General features: G+C 48.9%; 1 protein-coding gene across 1 annotated transcript in view; it reads right to left on the minus strand.

Moving 5' to 3' along the window:
• Positions 1 to 25,616, minus strand: part of LOC131288113 (zinc finger protein 395) — a 90,555-nt gene that overhangs the window by 14,838 nt on the left and 50,101 nt on the right. Inside the window, exons 3-4 of the mRNA XM_058317223.1 lie at positions 18,336 to 18,472; positions 17,970 to 18,256 (exon numbers count right to left, since the gene is read on the minus strand). Of these exons, the coding sequence (XP_058173206.1) occupies positions 17,970 to 18,256; positions 18,336 to 18,472 (424 nt within the window). The remainder of the gene's footprint in view (positions 1 to 17,969; positions 18,257 to 18,335; positions 18,473 to 25,616) is intronic.

Genomic DNA, 25,616 nt, shown 5'->3' on the forward strand with positions numbered 1-25,616 from the left:
ATACGAAACACTCGAGCCGGTATCGAATGTCTGTAGGCTTCCGATTGGTTGGGATTGGCCGCTTAACGGAGTTGTAAGTCGAAAATGGTCTGGACACATTTTTCCACACATGTTTGATATCGATCGGGTTTTGGAATGTCGCTGGTAGCCAAAAAAAAAAAACGAAATAAAATAAAATTAAAAACAAGAGGAATTCACCACGGGAGGTATATCTTCGGTCTGTCCCTGTCGGTAAGCGAAGAAACCCTTCCATGCCGGAATAATAATCCCAATCCCAATTCCCGGCAGACCCGGCATTCTTCACGATCGCGCATATGGTGCTCCTCTTCCCTTTCCAATGCGGTCAATGAACGGAGAACGGAGCCCAGCCGTGGCGAGGAGTTTCTTATCCCAAAAGGTCGGATAATGTGGCCGCGCGATGCCTCCGCTCACCACCCGCAATCGATACTATCATCTTCATCGGGAAGCATCGAAAGAATGCATCTTCTCGGGTGAGCAGACGCGCGAGCAAGGGGTACGGAGTTCAGGTCTCGGCTGTTTAATATTTTTCGTTCGAGTTCGTTTTTTTCGGGTTTCTCTCTTCGACTCGACTTCTACACCGTCGGCCAAAGGCTTTCCCAGTTGGGTTGTTCCCTTTTTTCTAGCATGCTGCAAGCAAGGATCAAGACGTCGATCTTCACATCCAGCGACGTCGTTTTCTGTTCCGACCGGCTGAACTCAAGGACTTGCGAGGACGGAGCGAGGGTCGAGTTGTTTTCGTTAGGGGACCCGGGACGAAGCGTTAAGGAAACCCAAGGAAGACGGAGAACAGATAAAAAAGGTATTCCAACGATCGAGGACGACGACATTTGGAGCGCATCGTCGGCCGGTCAACAGCCGACTTTTGTTGTTGCATCTGGCGAAGTGAACCCACGACTGCAAACAGAGCGCGCAGCTTCTCCAAAAGGAGCTCGCAGCGATCTCGCATGGCGTTCATTGCCCTCCGCCGATCGAGAAGTGGCCTCCACTTATTCGGTTCTCGGTTGCGCGCGAGTGTGTGTGAGTGTGTGTATGTGTCGGGGGTCTCTGGCCTCGCGCATCGCCAACCAGCAACAATGGCCAATCCCAATTCCGATCCCATATTTATTCGTGCGGCCCGAGAAGCAGCTGATCCGCCGTTCATCACGCGCGTTCATCGCGGGTTCATCGACGAACGTGCGAGGGCGCAACAACAACAACAACAACAACGGGACCAAATCCGGTTCTTGCCCTCGGCCGGGGGCGTGCGTGTGTGTGTGTTCATTTGCCGGTTTTCTGTCTGCTGGATGTGGCTTTCCACCATCTTCCCACGGCACGTCCTGTCTAGACAGCCTCATGCACCTTCCGTACGTCCAAAAACAACAACACACCGTGAAGGTGTGTATTTAGTTTTCGACATTTCGGCCTCCAAATGTGCGGCCATGTTGATTTTCCTTTCCTTTGTTTCCTTTGCCCAAACCGCACTATCCAGGGGTTCGTAGCTTGGCGCTTTTTCCTGCTGCGTTTATTCTACAGCGTCGGCGTTTTGACAATGCCGTTTTTTTATCAATGCTAGAATTTCATTATTGTTCGCATCTGTCAGTTCCCGGGTGTCGCCGCGTTCGCGTGACAAATGGTTGAAAGTTATGTTTAGGGGAGCGCATAAAGAACCGGCTTGCTTCTTCGGTTCCATTCCTTGCGATCGTGTTGATCACGGCCGGGAAGCGTTCTTCCATTTCTCTTTCGCTTTGTGGTCTGCCGCTCCGTGTTCCAGTTGATTTCATTCTCTCCCTCCGTGCGTCGCTGTTGGCTGATAATTTCCCCCCGGTCATTGCACTTTTCTGCATCGTCTGCCTGCTCTGCTTCAGTCTGAGTGTTTTCTTCCCAAAACGATTCTCATTTCTCTACCTTTTTGTGGGAATCCTTTTTTTTATTATTTTCTGGGCCTTAAAAGATCAATGTCGTCTGATGTTCAGAAAAGATCGCCCTTTTGGTAGGAAATAATCTCACACACACAGCATTCCTGAGGATCCTTGGGAAGCCCGTCCAAGTTTGTGTGAGTTCGTTAGCACCGAAAAAATCGTAGTCGCGAACGATCGTGGAAAAGGGATCACCTTGAAAGTTATGGCATCGGTCCGCGGAATCAATGCACCCCGACGTGTGCAGCAATGCCAACAATGGCCACTGGAAACCACACCCCACCCCCCAACGCCGCCCCACCCCGGCAGCGGACGGGGAGCGTTACAACCTGCCCCAAGAATCATACCAGCAAAACTAAAACAAACTCAACGGACTGCTCCTCGGAGGAAGCGCGCCGGCGTAAAAGGGTGAGTAATTTCGTTTTGTTTTGCTTCGTGCTCCGTCGAGGGGCGATTGACCGGAGGACAGTGTAAGCGCGCGCGCGCGCGAAAAGCCCGGCGTCTGCCCGGAAAGGAAGAGGTTCGGAACCGGACCGAAAGAGAGAGATCCCGAGCGAAGGAGGGAGAAAAAACGACACCGAAAGGGAGGAAAGCAAAAGAAAAAACCACGAAACGGTGCACAGGAGGACTCCGACCGTCTGGACGCAGCGGACCAAAAACAAAACAAAACGGAACCGGATCGACAAACGCACACCACCGAAAACACCAACCGGTCAATTACAAAAGGATGGTGGGGGGAAGCAAAAAGGAACGAGAAAAAAAAACATTCACGTTCAAAAGACGAACTGTCAAACGAATTCGAAGCACACAACAAAACGGACGATCACCGCACCCGCCATTGCCCCTTTTCCTGCGCCCAGTTTCGTTTCGTTTACGTTTTCTTACGCGATCGTTTTGCTCTCCTTCTGCTGGCTTGTGCTATCTTCGCTGGTTTCTGTTTTGTTGATCATCCTTGGTGGCCGACGCAACCAAGGCAGTGTAGGTGTGTGTGTGTGTATGTGTGTGTGGCAAGAAAAAGAAAAGGACGCAGCCACACGCCACGAAGGGCGATGCCTTCCGCCCTCGATCCGCGATCCAGCGAACGGGGATGTTGAACCCTGCCACTGAAGATGATCGTTCACTCCAATTACGGTGGAGTTCATTCTCTCTTTCCAACACACACACACACACAGACACACACAGATACATACACGAGTGCACGTAAGCCACCCTTTGCCCTTCCGCGGACCGAAAGGAAACTCCGCGTTTTTGTTGCCGCTGCCATTACACCCCGAAGATCACCGGTTTTCTTTTCTGTTTTTGTTTCCTCGTTCCGTCGTTGCTGCCGTTGGCGTTCTCTTGTTCATTGCCCACCCTCCCAACTCTTGTTTCTCCCTCACCCGCACCATCCCAGCGTTTCCTTCTGACTTCTTGCAACGCCAAATTATGTATCTGCCCCGCGCACTCGCGTCTCATTACATCTTCTTTATCTTGCGCACGTTTCCTCGCGCTTCTTATCACCCTTCGCGCCCTCCTCCGTCGAGGGTGTGCGCCCTTCGTGGCTTGCTTTTCTTCTTGGTTTTATTTCTTCTCTCTGATGCTGTTTGCTTCAATTTGGGTTCGGTTCAAGGTTCGGTGCGGGGAGAAAAATGCCGGCCGGCCGGCGTCAGTAACCGATTAGTTACGGGTCGTCCCTTTGCTGAACGCAACACTCACACTCACACACATAACACACCCGGGGGAAAAGGCATTCCAGAGTGCGAGCTGATCAAGGTCAAGCCAAACTGGGCCTGCCGACCCTAAAGATGGTCCGATAGTGAGGCGTTACACCGGGTAGTAACGCTAAGGAAAAGGGTTCGGGACAACTTCGGAGCGGTCGCCCGTTCAGGTTGTTCACCTCGGGGACCGAATGCTCCTCCGTCGTCGACGACGTCGTCCGTCTCGATCAATCAACGCCAACGCCAGTTGGGTGATCGTCGCGATCGTAACGTTTCGTGACGGTTGAGATTTTTTTTCCACCACCCATCGCCATTTTATTGGTAACCATAAAAAAATAAAACACAAAATAAATAAAAAAACAAGAATGATCACAACCATAAACCGTCAAGCCATTATGGTTGATGTATAGAACAGAAAAAAAAACTGACCACTTGCGGGACATCCAGGTCAAACTGTCCGCGGACCCGGTCTATGACCTCCCTCCCCACTCCCTTGCGTCGGGCTTCGTGTCGCGTCATCGCTATCAATCGCCCGGAACCTCCCTCGTTCCCTGTTGTTGGTTATTTTAATTCGATGGCCCCTTCCCGTCCCTCCTTTCCGTCAGCGTGAGCTTTCCTAGAAGTGAAACAAAACAAGAGGCGTCCCCAGGACGAGGGAAGGAAAACGAGGGAATATCGCGGACGGGGGACAACAGGGAACCCGTTTTCGAGAGTCCCTTTCGATCGTGTTCGCGTGCCAATCGAAGCTGCCATTGTGTTCTTGCGCTGCGCTGAGGTCAGTGTCCCCTTTGGACTAGAAGGTGCACTTCCTTGGGGGGGAGGGGTTGGGCGTATTCCGTGCGTTGTCCGGTGGTTCAATTTTATGCCAGCATGATTTTCCATCCATTGCCCGTTTCGTTCGCCATTATTCTCACCTTCTCCGGCCGCCATCCCGCCCATTTCCACGAGCGCGTGTGACGCATGGAGACGCGCCGGGAATTTTCATTTTTACATCCGAAGGGGAAGCAAAATGTGCACAACGGGGAAGGGTAGGTTGGGGAGAGAGAGAGAGGGAGGTTAGTATCGCGGTGTCTGTAATTACCAGCGCTACAGCACCATCATCATCAACATCGTCAGTCCATTGACGTAAGGCCATTGTATTATTGATGGCGAAAATGATGGCGTCGTCCTCGGACTTGGCTTTTCTCGGTGCGGTTGGTCAGTTCGCTCCACGCGCGCGGTGACGAGGGCTGCACCGAGCTGCCGTGCTTTCCAGGAATTCGCTCCACTTCTGGAAGCACGGGGAACCGGGCACGCGATTTCCAACCCCCACCCCGTTCAAGAGAAACTGTTCGAAACTGCTTGCTCCTGGTTCGTTCGAACCTGAGTTGGATGCAGACTCGGTGCACGGTTCCACGGATTTGGACCTCGTGCCCTTCCGTGGTGAGGACAAGGACCCCGTATGAACCTCAGTTCCTCACTCAGGGAAGGTTTGCGAAAAGATAGGAGGACCGGGAAATCCGGAGACTACGAGCAGGAATTGGCGTGGCATCGTCATCAAGTATTTGTGAGAATATCGGCTGGAATTATAAAACCTAGTCCCACTTCAGAAGGATCAGCTATTGTCAAAGCCTCAGATGGAATGTTACAACAGTAAGCGGCTTCATAAAGGACATTATTCAAATCCTTTTTGTTTGGTGGAAGTACGGAAAACCAATAAACATAATTAAAATATCAAATAATATGTAAAGCCACATGGTTTATTTATGAATTCTGCGACTTTCAGATTTACTGGCGAACAAAGCCCCCGTTGTGGCACAAAAAAAAACACCCCTTACTAATAGTAAACGCACGCTATTTCCAGGAATCTTTAAAGGCACCCAAACTAGGTCGGCGTCAGATCGTCCGAACGGGCCACTGGCGGCGCTTGGGGAACCTAACTAGATTTCCGTGCAGGGTTACAATTATGTCCCCCCCCCCCCCTCCCCCTTTTGCCCGCAAAACTACCTCCCACCCCCCTTCCTCCCCCTGACGCCGAGTAGTAATACTCCCCCGACATCGGTCTTCGTCGCATCGTCGACAAAATGGAAAACCTATGTCAGCCCACAATTGACGCGGCAAAATCGCGGCAGGAGTTTCACTGGAAACTATACACACGGGGGGAGAGTGGGGAGGGTTGGGTGACTGGCTGGGAGAATCTAACAGCCGCCTGTGGAGTAGTGATTTTTTCTTCATTCCCTTTTCCCCAGCCCCCGCACTTTTCACTCTGCAACTCTCCGTTTGTCGATGCACTTGCAACAAACGTACCGTCGCGGCCTGCAAGTGATGTTGATGTTGAGGCAGGCACGGGGGAGGCCTTTTTTCCTGGAAAATCATTACTTCCCCCCCCCCCCAGTCCTTGTCGTCCGCCAGGCAGTAGGCGCTCCCTTCACGTACCCGATTTCAAATGTCGATGATCTTCTCGGCGGCGCTTGCTATTTATTGCCGTTTCTACATCGTTTCCCTGCACTTGGCGGGATCCCCCGGCACGGCCTGGTTGTTGGCTTTTCCTGGAAGCGATCATCTGATGTGTGTCAAACCCGGCGTTCGAGTGAGCGAAGAACGGCGGTAACAACAAGGTTCGAGGGACCAATTTGCTGACGCCCTGCATAAGTCATACGCCATCATTACCGGGCATTCAGGGGTCTTGCACAATGCTGTTGACAATTCCACATCACACGCGACCATCAGCGACGGATCGTGGGCATACGAAAACACACGTAATGTGACTTAATTGATTGATGTAAAATTGATCAACCCACATCCGGGGTGTTACGGGGTGTAAGTAGCTCGGGGATTACATTGTTAAACATAATGTTTTTGCGTAATATTTGTTTTCTTCCCCGGCAACACGGCAAAGAACAATAACCAAAATTTAAGTGACGAAATGGGTTTTAGTATTTTTGCACTCCGCCACAATTCCTTCAACGCAAAGTGCGATTGCGTGTCGCAGCAGCGCGTGAAGTGAACGTGCCAACGAAAAAGGACACCCTCGAGAAAAGTTGTCCATTGACCACCGTTTAGTTTCGACCTCACAAAAAGCTAAAGTGCAACCCATTAACTCGGGCACAATATTTCACACCAGCCGGCCCCCCCATTCCGGACCGGTGGAGGTAGTAGAAATGAGTTTGCAACATTTGGGGAGCACGAAAAAAAATGCAAATGTAGTTAAGGTTTTATTCACTCCTTGAACCAACCGACGTTCGAGGGTAGGCTCGAAAGAGGGGGGGGTTTTCCAAACCAGGTGGGAAATGCAACGACACGCGCGCGAGGCAAAGTGAAAGGATCGGCAGCAGCTGCATTTATTGTGTTCCTTTCTGGAGGGGGTTGCCACGAAGGGTGGACTGACGAAGGCTGGCCCCGGGATCCCTTGGGGTCTCTCCCACGATTATCGACGGCGGCCACCATTACGCGCGTGTGGACCAGCGGCCCGAAGGATTAATGCCGAGTCATTTGGAAAGTTTTCACCTCCCCACCGAGTGGTTTCAATTATTTTATGGGTTTGAAATAAATTTCACCCGCCGGGTGGAGGGAAAATTCCAACACGCCCACGGGCTCGAGAACTGTGTGGTTGTGTGTTTTTTTAAATAGTGCCTCCCTAAACCACACTCGTCATCGGTTGAGAAAATGGTCCCCGGTGGAAGGGAAAACTCGAACCGATTGGCCCGGAAGCAAGGTGCAACAAATAATGCATTCGTGTAATTGCGAACCGGCTTGCAGTGGGTGGTAAGTGGCCCACCGCCGGTGCTAAGTAATGATGGTCATTTGTTGGGTAAAATTAGTCGTAAATGGTCTGCGCGGAAAAACGGGGAACCCGGGTGCCCTATTGATGTCTTTGCTAGAAATGGAAAAATATGAGAAAAATATACCTCAACAGATCAAAAGTATTACAACCTATTTTAAACTTTGTTTTTCTCCAAAGTAGACATTAGCATAGTGGTTTGCCGATTGGTTTCAGTTAATTTTCTCACAGCCACATATTGGCAACGTCCCGCTTTGGCGATTTCACTGTTTGCTTCATTAAAAATACTCCACAATCACGCCATTAATGATGAAACCGACTGCACCGACTTCCGTAGCGTCGAAATCCTTCCCGAATCGGCAGACAATGGAAGGAAACTGCATGATTCATTTTGCTGTGGTTTTGATGTTTGCCACTGAAAATTTAGAATTCACCACGCTTACAACTTTTTTTTTCAATTTGGTTGATTTTTGCAAAAAAAAACAAGCGTCCAAAACGCTGCTGGTAGCTTTTCCGGGTTCGCCATTTTTTATTACATTTTGAGCTGAAGAAAGCATCGCCCGAACAATCCCATTTCGGCATCGCGGTGTGTGAGCCTCCTAATTGCATTTTGCAGAATGAATCCACAAGTTCCGGGCCACAACATCGCAGAAAAATTGCATTTGCGACGCCATTAGACACGGTGCGCTTCTGCCTCGCTGAATCCTAGCTTTTCGCATGCACAAAAAAAACGATGGAAAACTAAACGAGTCACGTACAGTAGTGTAGGCTCGAAGCGAAGCTCGGAAACCAACCAAATAAATGGATTGGAACGCAACCACCATCGATCGATCGCACGGTTTTCGGGGCACGGCATGAATTCGCGGTCAACTGACATAACCTCCAACGAAAACTACCGGCGCATTTTTGTTAACCGCTGCCGAAGGTTTGAACCTGACTTGCATATCTGGCTGACAAACGGTCGGCTCGCTCGCTGGTTTTGCCCGGTTGCACGCAATGGCCCCATTAGGGAATTGGTTGGCGTACAATTCGTATTGTTCCACGGTACGCGAATTGATTTGGAAAACGACCAATAGGACGACTTTTCAATGTCAATCAAATGGTGAGCCGGTCGTTTGACGATTTTGTTATTGTTTTGGTCAAAAACACATGGGAAAATGCATTACGACAGTCAGGATTTTCCATCAAATCACCAGGAGCATCGGTATTTTAGAAAGTTGCAGTGGAAAGCCATTTGTGTTAAACAAGATTTCCCAAATGCAAACCGAACTTCTCCACCAGCTCACGGCACATTTCCCGAGTGCATTGCCAGCAAGCCATCCGCACTGCTGCACGCTAATGCGATCGGGGGAAAATCCGGCAAGCATAACGGGAAAATGCACCACAAGGCAGGCGAAAAGAGAACACACAACGTGTGAGAAAGAGAGAGAGAGAGCGAAAGATAGACAGAATAAGGGAGATCGCCAATGCATGGCGAGGACAGCAAGAACCGAAAATTTTCCCTGACCTTGCCCAGCAACCCGACCGTCGAATGAAGGTCAAACACGTGCCGAGTGTGCCGTTTTTTTTTATTCATTTTGGAACCCCACCACCACCCTTTTCCGTCCGCCGTTTCCGTTTTCGGTGCTGCAGTGGTTCGGTGGAAAACGGATTTTCCAATGCTGCACACGCTGCACTCGTATTCCAGCGTTCGGGGGGAAAAATCGAGGGCACCAACACGAACGCCCGTGGGAAACGGCCTTTGGCCCGGGTTCGCATGCGCACATCCGTGTTCCGTGCGCCAACAGGATATGCACGCTCGTTGGGTGTCCTTGTTTCTGTTTCTTTTTTCTCCTATTTGCCGGCTCCAACACACATTTTCCGTGCGATGCAACTCGACAAGCTATCCTTCATAAAAATTGATTTAATTTCCCTCCCATTATTGTATGATTTGCTGGCGATAAATCAAGATGGGCAGGGGGGAGGGGATTTATTGAGTCATTGGAGCTTTGTTTAATAAATGTCACTTTGTTCCCAATTTTGAAACATCTACACCTTTCCAATCGCGCTGGTAAAGGACACATTATTCCGCTCACGTTGACCGTTCGGATAATTTGGTCATTTGTTTCTTCGGTCAGGCCATGCTCGGTTGTTCAAGCGTGAGCTTCAAGCTCCAAAAACACCCCTTTTAGGTGGCCGTTTGTAAGACTCAAAATTAAGACTCTTATTGCTTTGTGTGGGTGGTCCAAGGAGCCAAGCGTAAATAAAACAAAACGCAGCTGAACGCCAATCAAATTCCATCGAAACCGACTACTGGCCTTCAAAAATTTTTAAAACAGCACCACCTAAACGAAAAAGAATAGAACAAACATTACCATTCTAAGCTGGGTGCCGGTCGCAAAAGGCGTGTCCGTCCAACGCATCTCGTACCAAAGGGGACCAGAGCCGGGGTGTCGCAGTTGCACATTGCACAACCGACGATGACGCCGAAGTCGATCGATAAAGTGTGCGAAACGTTGTGGCGTTCCTCCAACCACGGGTTGTGCACGGGAGGGGTGAGGGTGCGAGGGGGAGCAAATGAAGCAAATTTAAAGTATATCCACGATCCGGACGAACGAACGAGCAACCGAGACACGCGAATGCGGGTGCGAGAGCGGGAAATCGAAGCCTTTGTCGAAAGGAAGCCAAAGCCGAATGCACCGCAAATGCATTGGAGGGTCGTATGTCGTGGTGGTGGTGGTGGTGGACGGCTGCCGCCTGTCATCATCACCCATAACTCGACGACCAACAACCCCTTTTTCCGCCTCCCCCCTCCCCTCTTTCCATATCCGGCCAACAACTGCAATGAAGGTCAAACACGCGCGCGCCACGGATTGCCTTCTTTTTTCTTCCTCTCCAGTTTTAATTTTGCGGGCCTTTGTGTGTTTGTGTTTTATTTTCCTCGTTGCGATAATTATTTCTGCCTCCAGGAGATGCCAACGCTTGGGATTTATTATCTTCTACCTCTTCTGCTTCGTCTTCTAGATCTTCTCGTTAATGGGTTAGCAAAGTGCTAGAGCTAGGGAGACGTAGGCTAAAATACATCCATCATTCACAAGCCCATCGATGGCGGACACTCCTCGCCTCGACGACTTTGAGAGGCAGAGTTCCGGGAGAGCAGACGGGAAAAATCACCTACCCAACGTCCCAATCGATGCCAATTGCAGCTGACAGCGAACGGCATGTATGTGTGTTTACAACGACACTCACCTCGATTTACCACGCGTGAAGGGCTTCATTAGGCCTGTTACAAATGAGTGGTTGCACATTTTCTGTTTGTTTGGCTTGCTGCATTCGCTGCGAGACAACCACAATTGTCATAATCAAACTCGTTTTGAGGTCCTGCTCTGCGATGACTCCCGAAGGGCCATTTTGTGGAAAACACATTGAAAATGTGCCAACCGCACACGAAAGCAGACGTAATAAAGTGCCTCGTTGCGTAATCGTTGATCGCTTTCAATGGCATTGCACAATGGTTTGATTGAAGGAAGAAAAAATAAAACATTAGCGGATCGAACGTGCTTTGAACTGTTCGCAAACATTTACTCAAAACCCTCTGGAAGCGGCCGCAAAACCGTGTTGACGCTTCAGGGTCGCCGTTCAATCCAAGTGCAACACTCCGATTGAACCGGGAAGTGGCTCAACATTCGGAACAGTATCAAATAAACAAACTAAACCATCGAGATCCAGCGAATCCAATCAGCTTCAGCTAAATAGAGATAGGAAACATGAAAATAAATAGGAAGAGCTTGAAACCACCACAACCGAACGAGAGTTGCAAGCAGCTGGTGGTGAGATGGGAAGCGTTTGCCCCACCTTCAGCGATGCAATGCGACGACATAAACACAGACACACACACACATACAGACACCGGCACATCGACATTCGGCTGGTCGTGAACTTTATTGGGGAACCGGATTTGGCCTTGTTTGAAGCAATCGAACATCGGTCCTTGGGGCGGAAATGAATGGCCCCAGCTTGTCCCAGCTGAAGGATTCCAGTTCGCAGTTGAAGGAGAGATGCACAAAGAAATAGCATGCTGTTTTTTGTCCATGTCTTTTGCAAAACATTCACTAAAGGGTTGTTCTGGACTTGCACTCCTATAATTTATAGACTTTCATCAAATGTGAAAATATATTTGGTATACATTATGTTGTACAACAACAGAGATGTTTTTCTAGAACCTACAAATGTATGATTTCTCTTCGGCCTCCGTTCGCTGTGCTTATCGGGCGTGTTAGTTGAAAACGGTTTTTCTTTTCACGTTCAAGTTCAAGGGAAGCCCCATTTTCACTTGCCCCATCATTGCACATGCACCGGAGGCCTAGTTTCTCGCTTCGCCGCAGCTATCGATCCGTTCGTTCTTACCGTTGCAAATTCTAGCTGTTTGCCCTCCCTTCCCGGGGCCCCAGTCTTCCCCTTCCGTTTACCGTTCTCTATCGCCCTTGCTTGCTCTGTCGTGCCGAACTGATTATCTCGCCATTTCGCGCGTGCAGCTCGTTTTGCGTCGCGCTGGTCCGGGGCGTCGAAATCTGCGCCATTCGGGTGAAAAGGGATGCCAGCAGATAATTTGCAGCAACGCTCTCCCGCAGCGGGAGACATTAAATTGACATCATCCAAATCACTGCACCGGCGGAGCCGGTCGTCTCCGGCGCGGTTCCAGGAAGTGTTTTCTAACGATAATTTTGCGCGAGGTAAGGCGCAGGGGTTTTGGAGTTGCATTAGTGAAGTTGGAATAAACATTTCGGAACGTGAAAAACTAGGACAAGAACTTGTTTGAGTATCGGGAATATTTTTGGGACTCAAACAGTACAGAAAAGGAATGAAAAATACTGCTTTTTCAAAGAGAAAAATACTACTTTTTCTTATCTTCGTCAGCAAGCACAAATGCTTACTGGTGAGAATGAGAGCCAGAAGTAGCGAGAGAGACAGTGAGAATATGCATTTTTCCGACAGAAGTGCACGATGCATCGGGGGAGAGGAAAGATAGCACAGTTTTCAGCGATGGCTCCAAAAATCATAACCCGGAACAAAACCCTCGCTCAGCATTGACCTCGTTTGTTCGTTTGACGGGTTCCGCCTATCGGTCGGGTGGTGAAAACGGGGGGACAAGCGTTTTCAAGTTCAAACCCCCGTTCCTCCACCCGTTCCCGCATCGCAGTTTCGCCATTCGACCTACTTCCGTGCCTTCTCCTCACTCTTTGCTGCATCAAAGTGCATCCAGTAGTGTCATCCCGTTGGCTTCCTTTTCAGTATGGGTGCTTTGTGCGCTTTGTCGAATGTTCTACCCTACGCCACCCTCGATTCGAGCAGTAGAAAAGATAGATGGCCGGCAGCCTGAAACCGTTCATTTTCCGCGTCGTTCTTCTTTGCACTCCCAAAGTGGCCATAAACTTGCGGACCAACCGTTTTTCATCGCGACCGTTGACAACACGGCCTGTTGGTCACGGACGCAAACAACCTACCTCTCGCGGTGGCCTCGGTACGCCCTACGGCTAGGCACAACACACGCGGGCAAAGAAAAAAGGAAAAACAAAAGGCAACCCCCAGCTTCATCCTCAAATGGAGCTTGGGGGGGTGGGCGGTTAAAGGGAGGAAAAGCTGCGATGGTAACAGCGGGGGGATGTGGTGACCGGCGGAGCATCGATGGCACGTGTCATGCGTTGGTAGTGGTAGCGGGCCCATGCAGTGCATTTGCGCACTACAGCTGCAACTGCACACCGCCTGCTTGCAATCTCTATTGCCAACCTGCACACACAAACATACATACACACACCCACACTGGTGACTAGCGCCAACTATTGCACTACAACCCGGCAACATTCTTCCAACCTCCCCTGCCCCCCCCCCCGTTGTGGCCTCATGACAATGGCAACGCCATCATCGAGTGCAACCCTCGAGTGAAAGGGATCGAACGTGAGAAGGTAACGTGAGCAGGAAAGAGAGGGAGAGAGTGAGCGAGAGAAAGAGAGAGAAAAAGTGTGAACGCATCAAGTGCAAAAATAGTTTCGTCCATGCCGGCATCGGCGTTTGCAAGTAGAGGCTGTGCGCGTGGAGCAGAGTGCAATGTGGGTCGTATATTATGGGGGGACGAACGGGAGCAGCATGGGAAGGAGGGGAACGGCCAGCAATCTTTTATGCAACCCATGATGCCCAGAAAACACCGTTGGGATGGAGAGGAAGGCGGTTCTCATTGCGCGTGGCAGATCTCGGCTGTTCTCTGATGTCCTAAATCTGACTAACGTCTCGCAAGCTAGGAGTTGGAAGGCAAAAGCGCAAAAAGAGGATCTGGTTCTTTAAAAAACTTGAATACTTTAGAAGAATCTTCTGTGGATAAACAGAGTGGAAGCAAGCTCGCTGTGTGTCAATGTGGCAAAGATTTTTGTAGATCCACTCCATCGACACACAATAAACAGATCCCTGAAGGAGAGATGTTCCCGTACGACACATACTCGGTGATGTTGAGTTGACTGAAAGTATCAGATATGAAACCTATGCGTTCAAGGATGGGAGATCAGTCGTTCGAACTAATAAGATCCACTTCATGTTTGAGTTCAGAAGCTTCACGCATCGACGATCCATTTCAACGTCAAATGTGCTCTGGTATTTGACGAAAACGTTCAGGAAATATCAGATTCCTTTCGTAGGAGCTCCCAATCCCCTTCCAGTGCGAGGTTTTGATGAAGATGGAAGCGATCGGCCGAAGAATGCATACTCTTCAAAGATTCCGGACGCGAGTTTGTTTATTGAGTGCGAGATGAGATAATCCTGTCCCCTGCGAACCAAAGCCGAGGGTACATACTTCTACTTCCCGGGAACTCGTGATGTGTGTGTGTGTGTGTGTGTTTAGGGGGAAAATAGTCCCGGAAGAACGCCATAACGCCGCACGCAGCGGTAAACAGTCAGTTCAGTTGGTCCTCCCGTATCGCTCGTAGGAGTTTGTTTTCTCTCGATTGAACAAATTGCTTCTGCTCGTCGATTGTCGATCTAAGCTCTGCCGCCATGACGGTTGGGTTTTCCTGTTTCAGAAACGATTGATAAGATTTTAATGACAAACAGACGACCGTCTACGGGCGTGCCTTGCGGTGGTGGAGTGGGTTCCTCTATCGGCACTATCGCACCGCAGTCATAACATCTCCAGCACTACACGTTACACGAACTTCACGGAGAAATTCCCGGAGCTCAACAGTTTTATAACCCAAATAGCAGTCCCGTGCCAGCGAGGGCATTACTCCTTCCATTTTATGAGGTGATAGGATACAGTGGGAACCTGCTGTTGTGTTCTTCGTTCGTCATAAATGACACAGCCTTTGGGGGTTTCCACTTTGGATGATGGTGGAAAAGGCATTTGGTGGAAAAGGCATTTGGATGATGGTGGAAAAGGCAAAATAGCCTCAAAGTAATTCTTCTCGGGAACAACTCTTCCCCGAAATGTATCTTCAGAGGATCATGGAGATGTTTCCAAGTTGAAAACCAAAATGGTTCGCGATCCATTGACACCTCAGAACGGAAGCGTTTGAGGAAACTGCATCACTTGATCGATTTTCAAGCAGCGGGAGTGAGAAAGTGAGAGTGCAAAGTAGAAAATCAACCAGCTTCAACCTTCGCATACCAATCGTGGATCGGTGCGGGAGGACCGAAACAAAAACAATCATCCCAACACACAAAACTTGACGACTTTGACAGCGAGTCAAGTTCGGTCGGAATCGCATGCAAAACTGCCAACTTCGGATGCTGTTTCGTGCTGGTGCCACCGGCGATTACCTTGCGGCTTCCGATATGGCAAGCTATGTGTGTGTGTGCTTGTGTGTGACAAACGGAAAAGGAAAACCGGCCATAAAACGGCTGCAACGCTTCTGTCAATGCAAGGTTTACTGCTGGCGGGGTATAAATCTGTGACGGTTGGAGTCTGTTTTTTTTTCTTACTCGAACTCTGCGGAAATTTAGTTACTTCACCACCGCGAAGATGTTGACCTTGCCTCGGTGGCGAGAAAAAGGCAGTAAAAATTGGCAACAGCAATAAATGAAAACGAAAAAGCCAAGACGATGGCAAGGTTTGCTCCATCCCCAAAAACCTCCCGAAGTACGGACGAGGCCGAGCACACCACCGTAACCACACACACACACGGTCGCTCATCAAGCGTCATAAAAATACATTTTCACGTAGCGATAAAATAAAAAGAGTAACACAGGAAAACAAAAAAAAACTAACACCACGGGATGCAACAAACCGTGTGCATATGGAGATCGGCTCTTGGCGGCTTCCTACGCTATATGCTTGTGCATGCGAATGACGGCATTTAGTGGCGATGCAGATCGTCTATTGCCAACGCGGCGGTAGGGAAAAAGAACACGAAAAACAAGATGTCCGCTGTTTAGAAGAAGGGAAGCAAAGCGATCGCCACTCCTCCAGCGAACTGCCATCGCGGAAGGTTAGAGCTTGTTGCAAAAATACTGTCCTACGGCAATCGTCAGCATTTCAAGGTTAGGACCGTGCTGCAACAACAACAGCTCATCCGACTCACGGTCCGTGAAGTTCATCAAGTGACGATTTTCAACCAGATGGTCTAATATGGTCGAGGAGGTTTGTGTGTGTGTGCATTTGGATGATGTGAGAATGACGCGGACACGGTGATAGATGGTTTGGCAGCTCGTCGTCCTACAGCATCGTTGCAAAAAGGTGCACGTCTACAATTAAGAACAAGATACGCGATGCTGCAACTCGCGCTTGAAAAAAGAATCTTTTGCAGGAGTGGAAAGAAACATGCAGCGAAGCGAACACTGGCATGGGAGTGAACAGATAGAAAATGAAACACGTCGTTTTTTAGAAGAGTTTTGTAAACCCGTGCAACGATCAAAGAAACGCTTGAAAACTTCGCTGAAACAGGTTCGCTTGCGTTTTTTGCAACACCAGCTCCGTTGTGCGGGGAAAAAGGAAAAACAATTCCCATATGGGCACACATGCGTCCTCCGACGACGTGCCTTGCAGCAGGCAAAACAGGGCAGAACGTGAACGCGTCGACATGGACGTGAGAAAATGAGCAAAACATCCAGGTGCATCCGTCCTGTGATTAGCTTTATGACCCAACGAGTCTTGCCGAGATGTCACCGATGACGCCGGGGGAAACCAGGGAAATCCGGTCAGGGTTGTCAAAAACGAATGAATATCAAGATCGAAACGACGAAGTCTTCATCCTCCCCTGAGGTGGTGGGCGGTTTTGTGGCAAAATTTTCCCTTTTCTTTTTTCTCAGCAGCAACAAACCCTCCTTGAGGAAAAACTTCCATTCGGTGCCGCACGTGCATGGGGGGCGGGGTAACCTTGTTCCCGCATACCACAACAACCGGGGCGGTAAGGCACGTTCCAAGGCCAGTGCGGTGCTTAACCGCGGGAAATTAAAATAAAACACTTAAGCCTCTATTAACTTCACACGAGTACTGCAAAAGAACGGGTGTTAGTGTACGGGCACGATCCAAGAACATGGGGCCCCGGTGTGTGCACTCTAAACGAGCGAGCTCATGTGTTTTGCTCAGATAAACAAGCAGCGATCCGGTGCGCCATCAGCTGATCGATTGTTGTGAAAATGGACCCGCCTGCATTTCCGTCCGGAGGTGAGTTGCACGTGTAAAAATGAAACGTGTTTACCATCTCCCACACGGACGCCAAGTGGGGTTGTTTGTTGCGAAACGTTGCTTCTTCCATCTGAGGGAAAGAGAAAACCCGCGCACAGCTGATGATGTTTGCAGCGAAAAAAAAATGTAGTGAAAGCCCATAAATAGGGTCGATATCTCCCCGCGAAACCTTGGCCTGGTTCGTGGCACGTGAATGCGCTGTCGGTTATTTTATCTCCGCCACGGGATCCGGCCGAGCCGAAAACGGCGATCGCGCCTTCGCCGGAGAAGGAGTTGGGAAAACCTTCGAAACACACACCGGAGCGGCATTCAATTAGCGCGACCCGTGTGTCATAACCGCGCTGGAGGGTCGCCATAAGTCGCCCCACACCAAGGTGCAAGCGGTGCAAGCGTCGAACATCGATCGGAAACATGATGATGGCAAACCGACCCGGGACCCAGAGAGCGTTTCGGGCGAGTGGAAAATTACGGCACCGCAAAACAACGACGCGCTCTCGAAAAAGCCACGCCGACCCGTGGTCCCGTAGCGCACGCGCACGCCAGCGCACTAATTGGCCGGGAAGGTTATCGCCAGCGTGTGGATCTGGCGACACGTGGTTCGGGGAAGGGAGGGACCGTCCCGCTCAGCTGTGTTTGTGTGCGATTAGTGTGCGAGTGTTTCCTTTCTCCACTCCGGGACTCCGGGCAGAGTTCCATTTCCGAGCCGGGTAACGTCGGAAGGGGGGGTAGAATAATCACTGTTGGACGATTATGACACTCGACTCGGGCAGATTACGTAGCAACTCGTACACTTGAGGCTGAGGGAGAACTAGCAATCTCCCGGCACGTGCCAACGTAGTTGGGATGAATATGACGTTTCGTTCCAGTGGAAAACGGTTGACAAAATGGCATCCTCGAAGAAAAACCCCCAAATCGAGGGAGAGGTAAGACATCAGAGGTCGACTTACCCGACGCTTCCGGGGCATATCCTCGTTGTACTCCATGCCGATGCCCTCGTCCGAGGTCGACAGGGAGGTGGTGCGTGCGCCACGCACAATCTCGCCCACCGCCTGATGGCGCCCATTGTGGTGGTTGCTCGTGTGATGGTGATGATGGTGGTGGTGGTTCAGCTCGTGATGGTGGTGGTGGGTCGGCGGTGTGGAATGTCCATCCTCGCTCAGCGGCGGCGAGGTCGATCCGGTGCTCCAGGACGTGGTGCTCGAGCCGGAGCTGGTGCCAAGCAGTGTATCGTAACCTGAGGAAAAAGGGAACCGCAAAGGGAGCGGGTGTTAGAACAACAATCTCGCCCAGGGGAGGGGTGGGGGGTCACCTACCATGTGCGGATGAGTTCGGCGAGCAGGACAAACTCATAAGTACCAGCGCGGCGTTGCATTCATCCATCGGATCGTCGTCGTTAATACTGAAGTACTCTCGATCGTCCTGCGAGTACGAGGGTCGTCGTTTGCGAGATCTGGTTGGAAACAAAGAAAATTCGGATGAGACAGAGAGAAAGAGAGACAGAGAGAGAGAGAGAGAGGGGGGGGGGAGTTAAGAACGCGTTTGCTGAACGGTGTGAGTGACGAACTCCGGTGGAGCAGACGTTACGACGACAAGTGTATCGGTTTCAGCAAGATCGTCATGAATGATCGTAAATGCAATATTTTTTCGTAAAAATAAAAACATATATTTACTTCAGAAATGTTTCTTGAAGTACGACGGAGCGTTGAAAAATAAAAACAAAATTGATAAACATCCATAAGCCCTCGAAATAAACAGATCGTAGAAGCAATATTTTTCGTAAAAATCGAAACCGATATTTGTTTGAGAAATATTTCTTAAAATACGACTGATAGTTGAAAAATAAAGATAAAATTCATAAACATCCATAAGCCCTCGAAATAAACAGATCGTAGAAGCAATATTTTTCGTAAAAATCGAAACCGATATTTGTTTGAGAAATATATCTTAAAATACGACTGATCGTTGAAGAATAAAAACAAAATTGATAAACATCCATAAGCTCTCAAAGCAAACAGCTCGATCACAGGACAGAAAAATTCACCCAAACCTCCACCTTATCGACAACATCTTTGAGCCGCCCTTATCGAACGCTATCAAACGGTGAATTTCGGTGAATTTGCGCACTTGCAGCACACCGACACCATCGAACGCTGGATGTAATGCATCACGCGGTTGCAACTGATGCACACTGTGACCATTCTCGGACGAAACGAACCGAGCGGAAAGAAGAAGATCGCCACCGACTGCGCCACCGACTGGGTTCAATGTATTATCGGTCAATCAACCTTTTTCGGTTTGCAAGATTTGTTGTTTTCATTCACGTTCCCCTCGCCTTCCCTTACCGGGGGCGTGGGGATGAGTTTCCTTTTACTTCATCGTAGTGTGTTTTACTCTTGTTAATTATAGCTTCGACCCGGCTTGTCGTCCTGGGGGGAGGTGGTCCGGTGCAGCAAAACCCGGGGCTCTGCATCCGAAAAGTGCAACAGAGGCGGCCATTGTTGTTCTGGGCCCGCGAACATGTGGGAGGGGTGGGTGCAACATTGTTTGCGCAGATCCGCCTCTGCAAACGGAGGTCTGTTTTGTTCTCTTTTTTGTTTCCTTTTGTGTGGTTCATAGGCGACGACTATTTTGTCTTGGCTTGTTTTTGTGGTCTGTTTGACATATCTTGTTTTCAGAATTCGACCATCGACGGCGATGCTATGTGGAGGTGTGTTCCAAGAAAAGTTGTCCCATGTTTTTCGTTTACCCCATTTTACCAATTCTTCTAGTAGTTTTAAAATTGCTACTTCAATTTTTTTATGGTTTAGAATTGTGTCATTTAATGGACCCCGAAAAGTGAAAAAAGAATTACAAGTTCATGGTCGGCCAACCTTCCCGACCCCTGCTGCTCACTTGCCAGGCAAGTTCGTTCAAGTTCAGCCGTCCGATCGGCTGATGACCGTCGATAAGGGAAAGTGTAACGACTAATACAACTTCCATCTCCGGAGCAAAAGGGAGGTAAAACTCTGTTCCACTGCACCGCATCTCGAGATGCACAATGCGCTCTTATCAATGATAAGTTCTTCGACCGCAAGTTGTTGGTGTTTTTCTCTTTCGCATTTATGACCATGCTTGGGGGGAATCACGACAGGGTGTGGGGTATTGCTGCGTGGGTAACAAGCCAGAAAATTGCAAACCCCGCTTATCGCCAGAGACTGCGCCGCTGCACAAATTGCAACTGCAGCCCAACCGCTTCCTGCCATCTTTCCTCCCCCCGAACGTTCCCATTCAATCGCCGCATTTGGTTTTCACCTTGCTCCAGACACTCGAGCTTCTTTATTTCCCTTTTTTCGTTCAGTTTGCAGGTTCGACCTTATCAGTTTTGGAATGTGTTTTTGTTTTTTCTCTCCTTAATTTCTGTGTGCCCATTTTTGTGATGTTAAGATTTTCGTTTTGTTTTCTTCGCACCGAGACGTGATAAACTCTTGGTTGACCATCTCGGTCCGGTCGAAGCCGTTGGCCGTGAATCGATAATTTCGACTCATTCAATGCTGTTGCCATGTTGTCAGCGTTGGTTTGGCTGTTTGTGACCAGCTTTGGCTTCGATGTGGATTTCATTCCATTGTGTTACACATTTACACCAACGGTTATTATGCTTCTCATTTTCAGTGCAGCAGAGTGAAAAACAAAGAATGTTGTAGCTTAGAAGTCAATTTAATTTATTTGCTTACAAGAAGTTGTAAAGTCCCCTAGAAATGCTGAATAAATCAAATTAATTCGCATGAAAAACGGACTGTCTTCAATTGGATTGATGTATTCCTCAGCAAAGGGACAAGATTTGTCTGAAAGTTCTTTGTGTTCTTCCGACGAACTGGTAAAACCCATGAACATGTGAGATACCACAATTTTTCCACGAAGAAATCCTCGATACAGAACAATGCATAGGAATTTTCACTCACTCTTTTCTATGGATGGGCCTGTGGTTGTCTAAAGGTTGGTAGAATATTCGACATCAACGACAACATACACATCCTTTCATCACCATTAGTGTTCCAGTTGTTGGGATGACTGATAAATATTTTCTGATCAGCAGTACTGCTCACTTGTATTTGTATTATTAAATTTAGCGCAAAATTCAGATGGTGCACGGAATGGGTCAAACGTTTCGTCAACGGCAAACGCAGTCTTAACCTCGGGCAACATCGTACAAACGGTGCGCAAACGCACACACCCACCGAATGGCAAACTTTCCTATCGATGCGGTTTGCAAGATGGGACCGAAGCAATGAAGATAACATAAACTCCACACGCGCCAGACACCGGCCCGACCCGCTCCGGGGTTCTGCTAATGAATCGTCCAAAAACCAACACATCCCAAACCCCCCGGCAACCGACTCAACCTTACGTCATAACCGCCAGGACGTCCAATTTCATTGGCACGCTGGTCCTCCCGCGGCGTTGATTGAAGATTGCATCTTAGCACCTCAGCCCGCAATCAAATCGTCCCTCTTGGGCAGGAGTGGGTGGGTGAACCCTCCCACTGTTGCGCAGACATTTCGTAACAACCCATTGGCGGCGTGAATATACACACATTCGGTGAAAGTTCGCGCTCGGTTGTGGCGTGCGGTCTCGCCAGAATCGGTTGGGGTAGGTTTGATGACCGACTCCAGACACGCGCCAGCAGCCGACGACCTGCTTCTCGTCGACGATCCAACCAACGCCATCCTTCGCAGAACTGGATGTGACTGGAGTGGATTTTACAAATGGAACCCACCATGGTGGTGGGTTTAGGTGGAAAATTCGGGAGACCATTATAATTCCCGATGTCGCGCACACAGCCACGGCAGAAACAAAGTGCAGTTAATGATGTCAATGTTCTACGCTCGGGAAAGAGGTCGCCCGGCGACGACTCATCAGTTATTCCGGCGAATCAAGTCTGGAACGATTCGAATCTTGTTCGTTCCTTTTTTCAGAGCAAACACCACGTCGCAAAAACTTGCGCCGGGCGCAGGAGTTAGGGCGGTGGCTTTTATGATAATGTACCCTTTGAAGACTTTCGTTTTTATGGCCCCGCAGGATAGTCGTTCTGCGGGCAAACATCTTCCAGAATAGGGAAAAAAAGGCACGTAAGTCAATTTACTTGCCTCAAGACAAGTCTTTGGGATGGTGTCTTCTGTTGGTTTTTGCGTTTGCCTCAGCCAGAACAGTGAGTTGGGGTGCAAGTAATAAGGTTAATCGAACTAAATCCCATCGCTGCATCTGGGGACGGCTATGCTCATCGTGGCCGACTCGGATCTAGGTCACCAGACAGGTTGAACAGACCCGCAGATTCTATCGCCTCGGGCGATACGTGCTCCTGTTCGCTGAAGCCATACTACCAGATCAACTAAGACCGCCCCCTGTTCAGACATTCCGTCTCCCAGGTTTACACCCGCTCCAAAACGGCACCGCAGGTCCAGCGGTTTTCCAGCTCAACTCGGTTGGAAAGTTTGAAGGGAATATTTGATGCTTCAGCTTTACTTGGTGAATGGTATGTCCCCCCATCCCAACAGTAAAAACAAGAAGGACAGAATAAAATACAATAAGACAGCATAGCCCCAGAAGTGCATTAGAGACAACCTCCAGCGAATCCATGTTTTTATATAATCTTCCATCGTTGTGGTTATAGAGATGGCGACCGCCGATCCAGGGAAGGTGCATCCACGGAGGAGGAGGACATGACGAGGTGTTGCATTTGGGTAACCAATTTCGATACGAAGCCAAAAATACGGCGAGAAAAACATGAAGAAACGAGACGCGAAAAGATTGATTTGCTGCGAAAAGGCTATAAGAAAAATGAAGTTTTCTACCGTCTAACAAAGGCCGAAAGATGCTTCACGCTCTGTTCGCTCACTCGGCGGCGGGCTCTAAAATCAAGTCCCAAAACTGAACCAGACTTTACTGCTGTCCGCATACCCCCTCTCCAACTCCTTGCCCCTTGGGGGGGTTGCATGTAGACTCAGACTTCGCCTTCCGTTCCTCATTTCGCCACCGTGAGCTTATTTTGCGCGAAACCGGAGCGAGCTTTGACTTGCAGCTGACTGACTTTGGGCTGACGTGAGCTCGTTCGCATCGCCTCACCTTCAGCTGACCTTTCTGCGTGCCAAAAAGCAAAAAAAAAACATTCTCTTCTGCAACTTGCACACGGCAAAGCGCAACCGAAGTTGCCGTTTCTTTCTAGGTGCTCTTCTTGTTAAGCGGTGATTTCGGGTTCTGTTTTTTTTTTTGTTGTTGTCGCAACGTCCCTGGGAGCCGGGAAATTTCATCGTCGATGTCTCGCGTGATTCTGGGTGGAGCTGATACGTTGTTGATTTTTCTCTTTTCTGTTACAACGTTTCGTTCACTCGTTTCCCAGCTTGTTCCAATTTAATGTCTGCCTTCTTGCAGCGCGTCCGAAAATCGTCCAAGTTTTTGATGCCCGTGTGTAACACTGGTTACACAACACACATATTGTAGGGGTGGATGGGGTAATACGCACCCCTTAAGGAAAACTATAAAATTTTCTATCAACTTGGTTCTTGATTGTTGATTTTATCACTGAATAGGATTCATAAAGGTTTAAACTAGTTACCAGTTCAGGAATGTTTGCTTTTTTCGCTAAGAAAAACGTAATTTTTTCAGTTTTGAAAAACTTCAATTTTTGATCGATCAGTATCTGGTTGAGGCAAAACGCACCTTTGCTAGGGGTAATACGCACCACAACATAGGGGCAATACGCACCACAACAAAGGGGCAATACGCACCACAACAAAGAGGCGATACGCACCACAACAAAGAGGCAACATCTACTGTCAAATGAAGATAGTTTGTTTACAAACTGGTGCATTTTACCCCGACATACTGGGTGCATATTGCCCCCATTCATAGTTGAACACATTTTCAACTAAAATATGAGTAAATCTGCATACTTCCCGAAATTTTCATGAACAGTCTCAAGCACTGATTCTCAATTCACTAAATTTCGTATTCCTCGTGGGCAAATATCGGTTTTTGCACTTAATATTCCTTAGCGGAATGGTACGTCACATTATAACAAAAACTGTCTGAGCTGAGAATGATTTTGTTTTGCGTTTATTTCGCGTTTCTGTTGATGTAGAGGTATCAAACTCACAGGGTGACCATATTTTAGTTTGATCTTACAGGGTGACTACTTTTTACGCGTCCAAAACTCGTTTTTCAAGGGAAATTTGAAAGGGTGCGTATTGCCCCAGGGGTGCGTATTACCCCAGCCACCCCTACTCGTCACCCTGGCGATCCAGCACAATATAGCTTCGGTTGTGCCGGGCAGACGCGAACGGTGAACGCAGACGGTATCATCGACCGGTTTCTGCCTGATTGAGAAACCAGATCCCGACCAGCCCGAAAATGAAAAACGATCGAACGTCAGGGGGGAAAATGTAAGTGCCGCCCTGGTTGTTCGCGCCGTTCGGGAAGGGGGAGGAAAAGGTGTTAGTTGCACGGATCCAACAGGATTCGCAATACCTTTCTAGCGAAGCACGGGGTCGTTGACCCGTTGTAAGTTTCTAAAACGACAATGGGGATATCATATACGCACGTTAGACGGCCCAGGTGTTCAAAGGGAAGTCTTAGTTGAGTTAGTGAGTAGTTTCTAAAGCAGAAGAGACAACATATTTGGCAAATGGTAAACAATAATATCCCCAAAAACCTCCATCACGTTAAAGAGAGACGCTAAACCGAACGGTACAAAAAAAAGCGTATCCGTCTGGTTTTTTCTTGCGTTTGCTGCAGTTTTTTGTTTGTCGCCAAAATTTCTTTCGTACAAGGTAGTTTTCCTGCGGGGGTTTTTTTTCCATTCCGACCCTGTCCACCCTCTTATGCACAACGAAAAAAAAATTAAACAGCGACGAAATTGTTTTTCGCATGTAAATTGATTCTCCGTCCTACGCCAAGGGACGGGATAGTGCCCGTGGGCGATACAAGCATCGTGAAGGACGGTTTAAAAATCGATACGCAGCGGTTCGGAAGCATTTTGAAGCAGGACGCCAGTTTTCGAGAGGGATCAAACTGTGGCAAGAGACACTACGATTTTCCATCCATAATCAATCATTTAGATAATCTTTGCATCTTATAACTAAGAAATAAAGAAAATTGCGTCAACCGAAACTGCACGAGAGAGCTGAAGAAAATGTTCATAAGGTCAAGAGTAAATAAAATCTTGTTATACTTTTGCTTTCACTGATTCGGTGCAATAATTCCTAAAAATGTGAAGCAACACTTCGAATTCGACATTCCCGATCGAAATACGATATGCACGAAATTTAACCTTCAAGCCCGTGCTCCGGACGGGTGAATCATCATAACTGCAGCCAAAACGACGCAGCGGCCGATAATAATCGCACGCAAAGCAGCCCCCGTCTGGTGCCGGGGACCAGGTTTGGGCTCCACCAAAACGCAGGGCTTTGGCGTTGTTTTCTTTCGGTTGTTTTTGAAAAACCGAAACGACCGGCAAACTGGGCAGAAAATCGTCATCGAAGCGAAAGACAAAAACGAAACCTAAACCACCGAAACAACCAACTAACCAACCCAAGCCAAGCCAGTCGGTTTTCGTTGCAGCT

The sequence above is a fragment of the Anopheles ziemanni genome, chromosome 3, assembly GCF_943734765.1.
Source record: "Anopheles ziemanni chromosome 3, idAnoZiCoDA_A2_x.2, whole genome shotgun sequence".
NCBI classification, from domain to species: Eukaryota; Metazoa; Arthropoda; class Insecta; order Diptera; family Culicidae; genus Anopheles; species Anopheles ziemanni.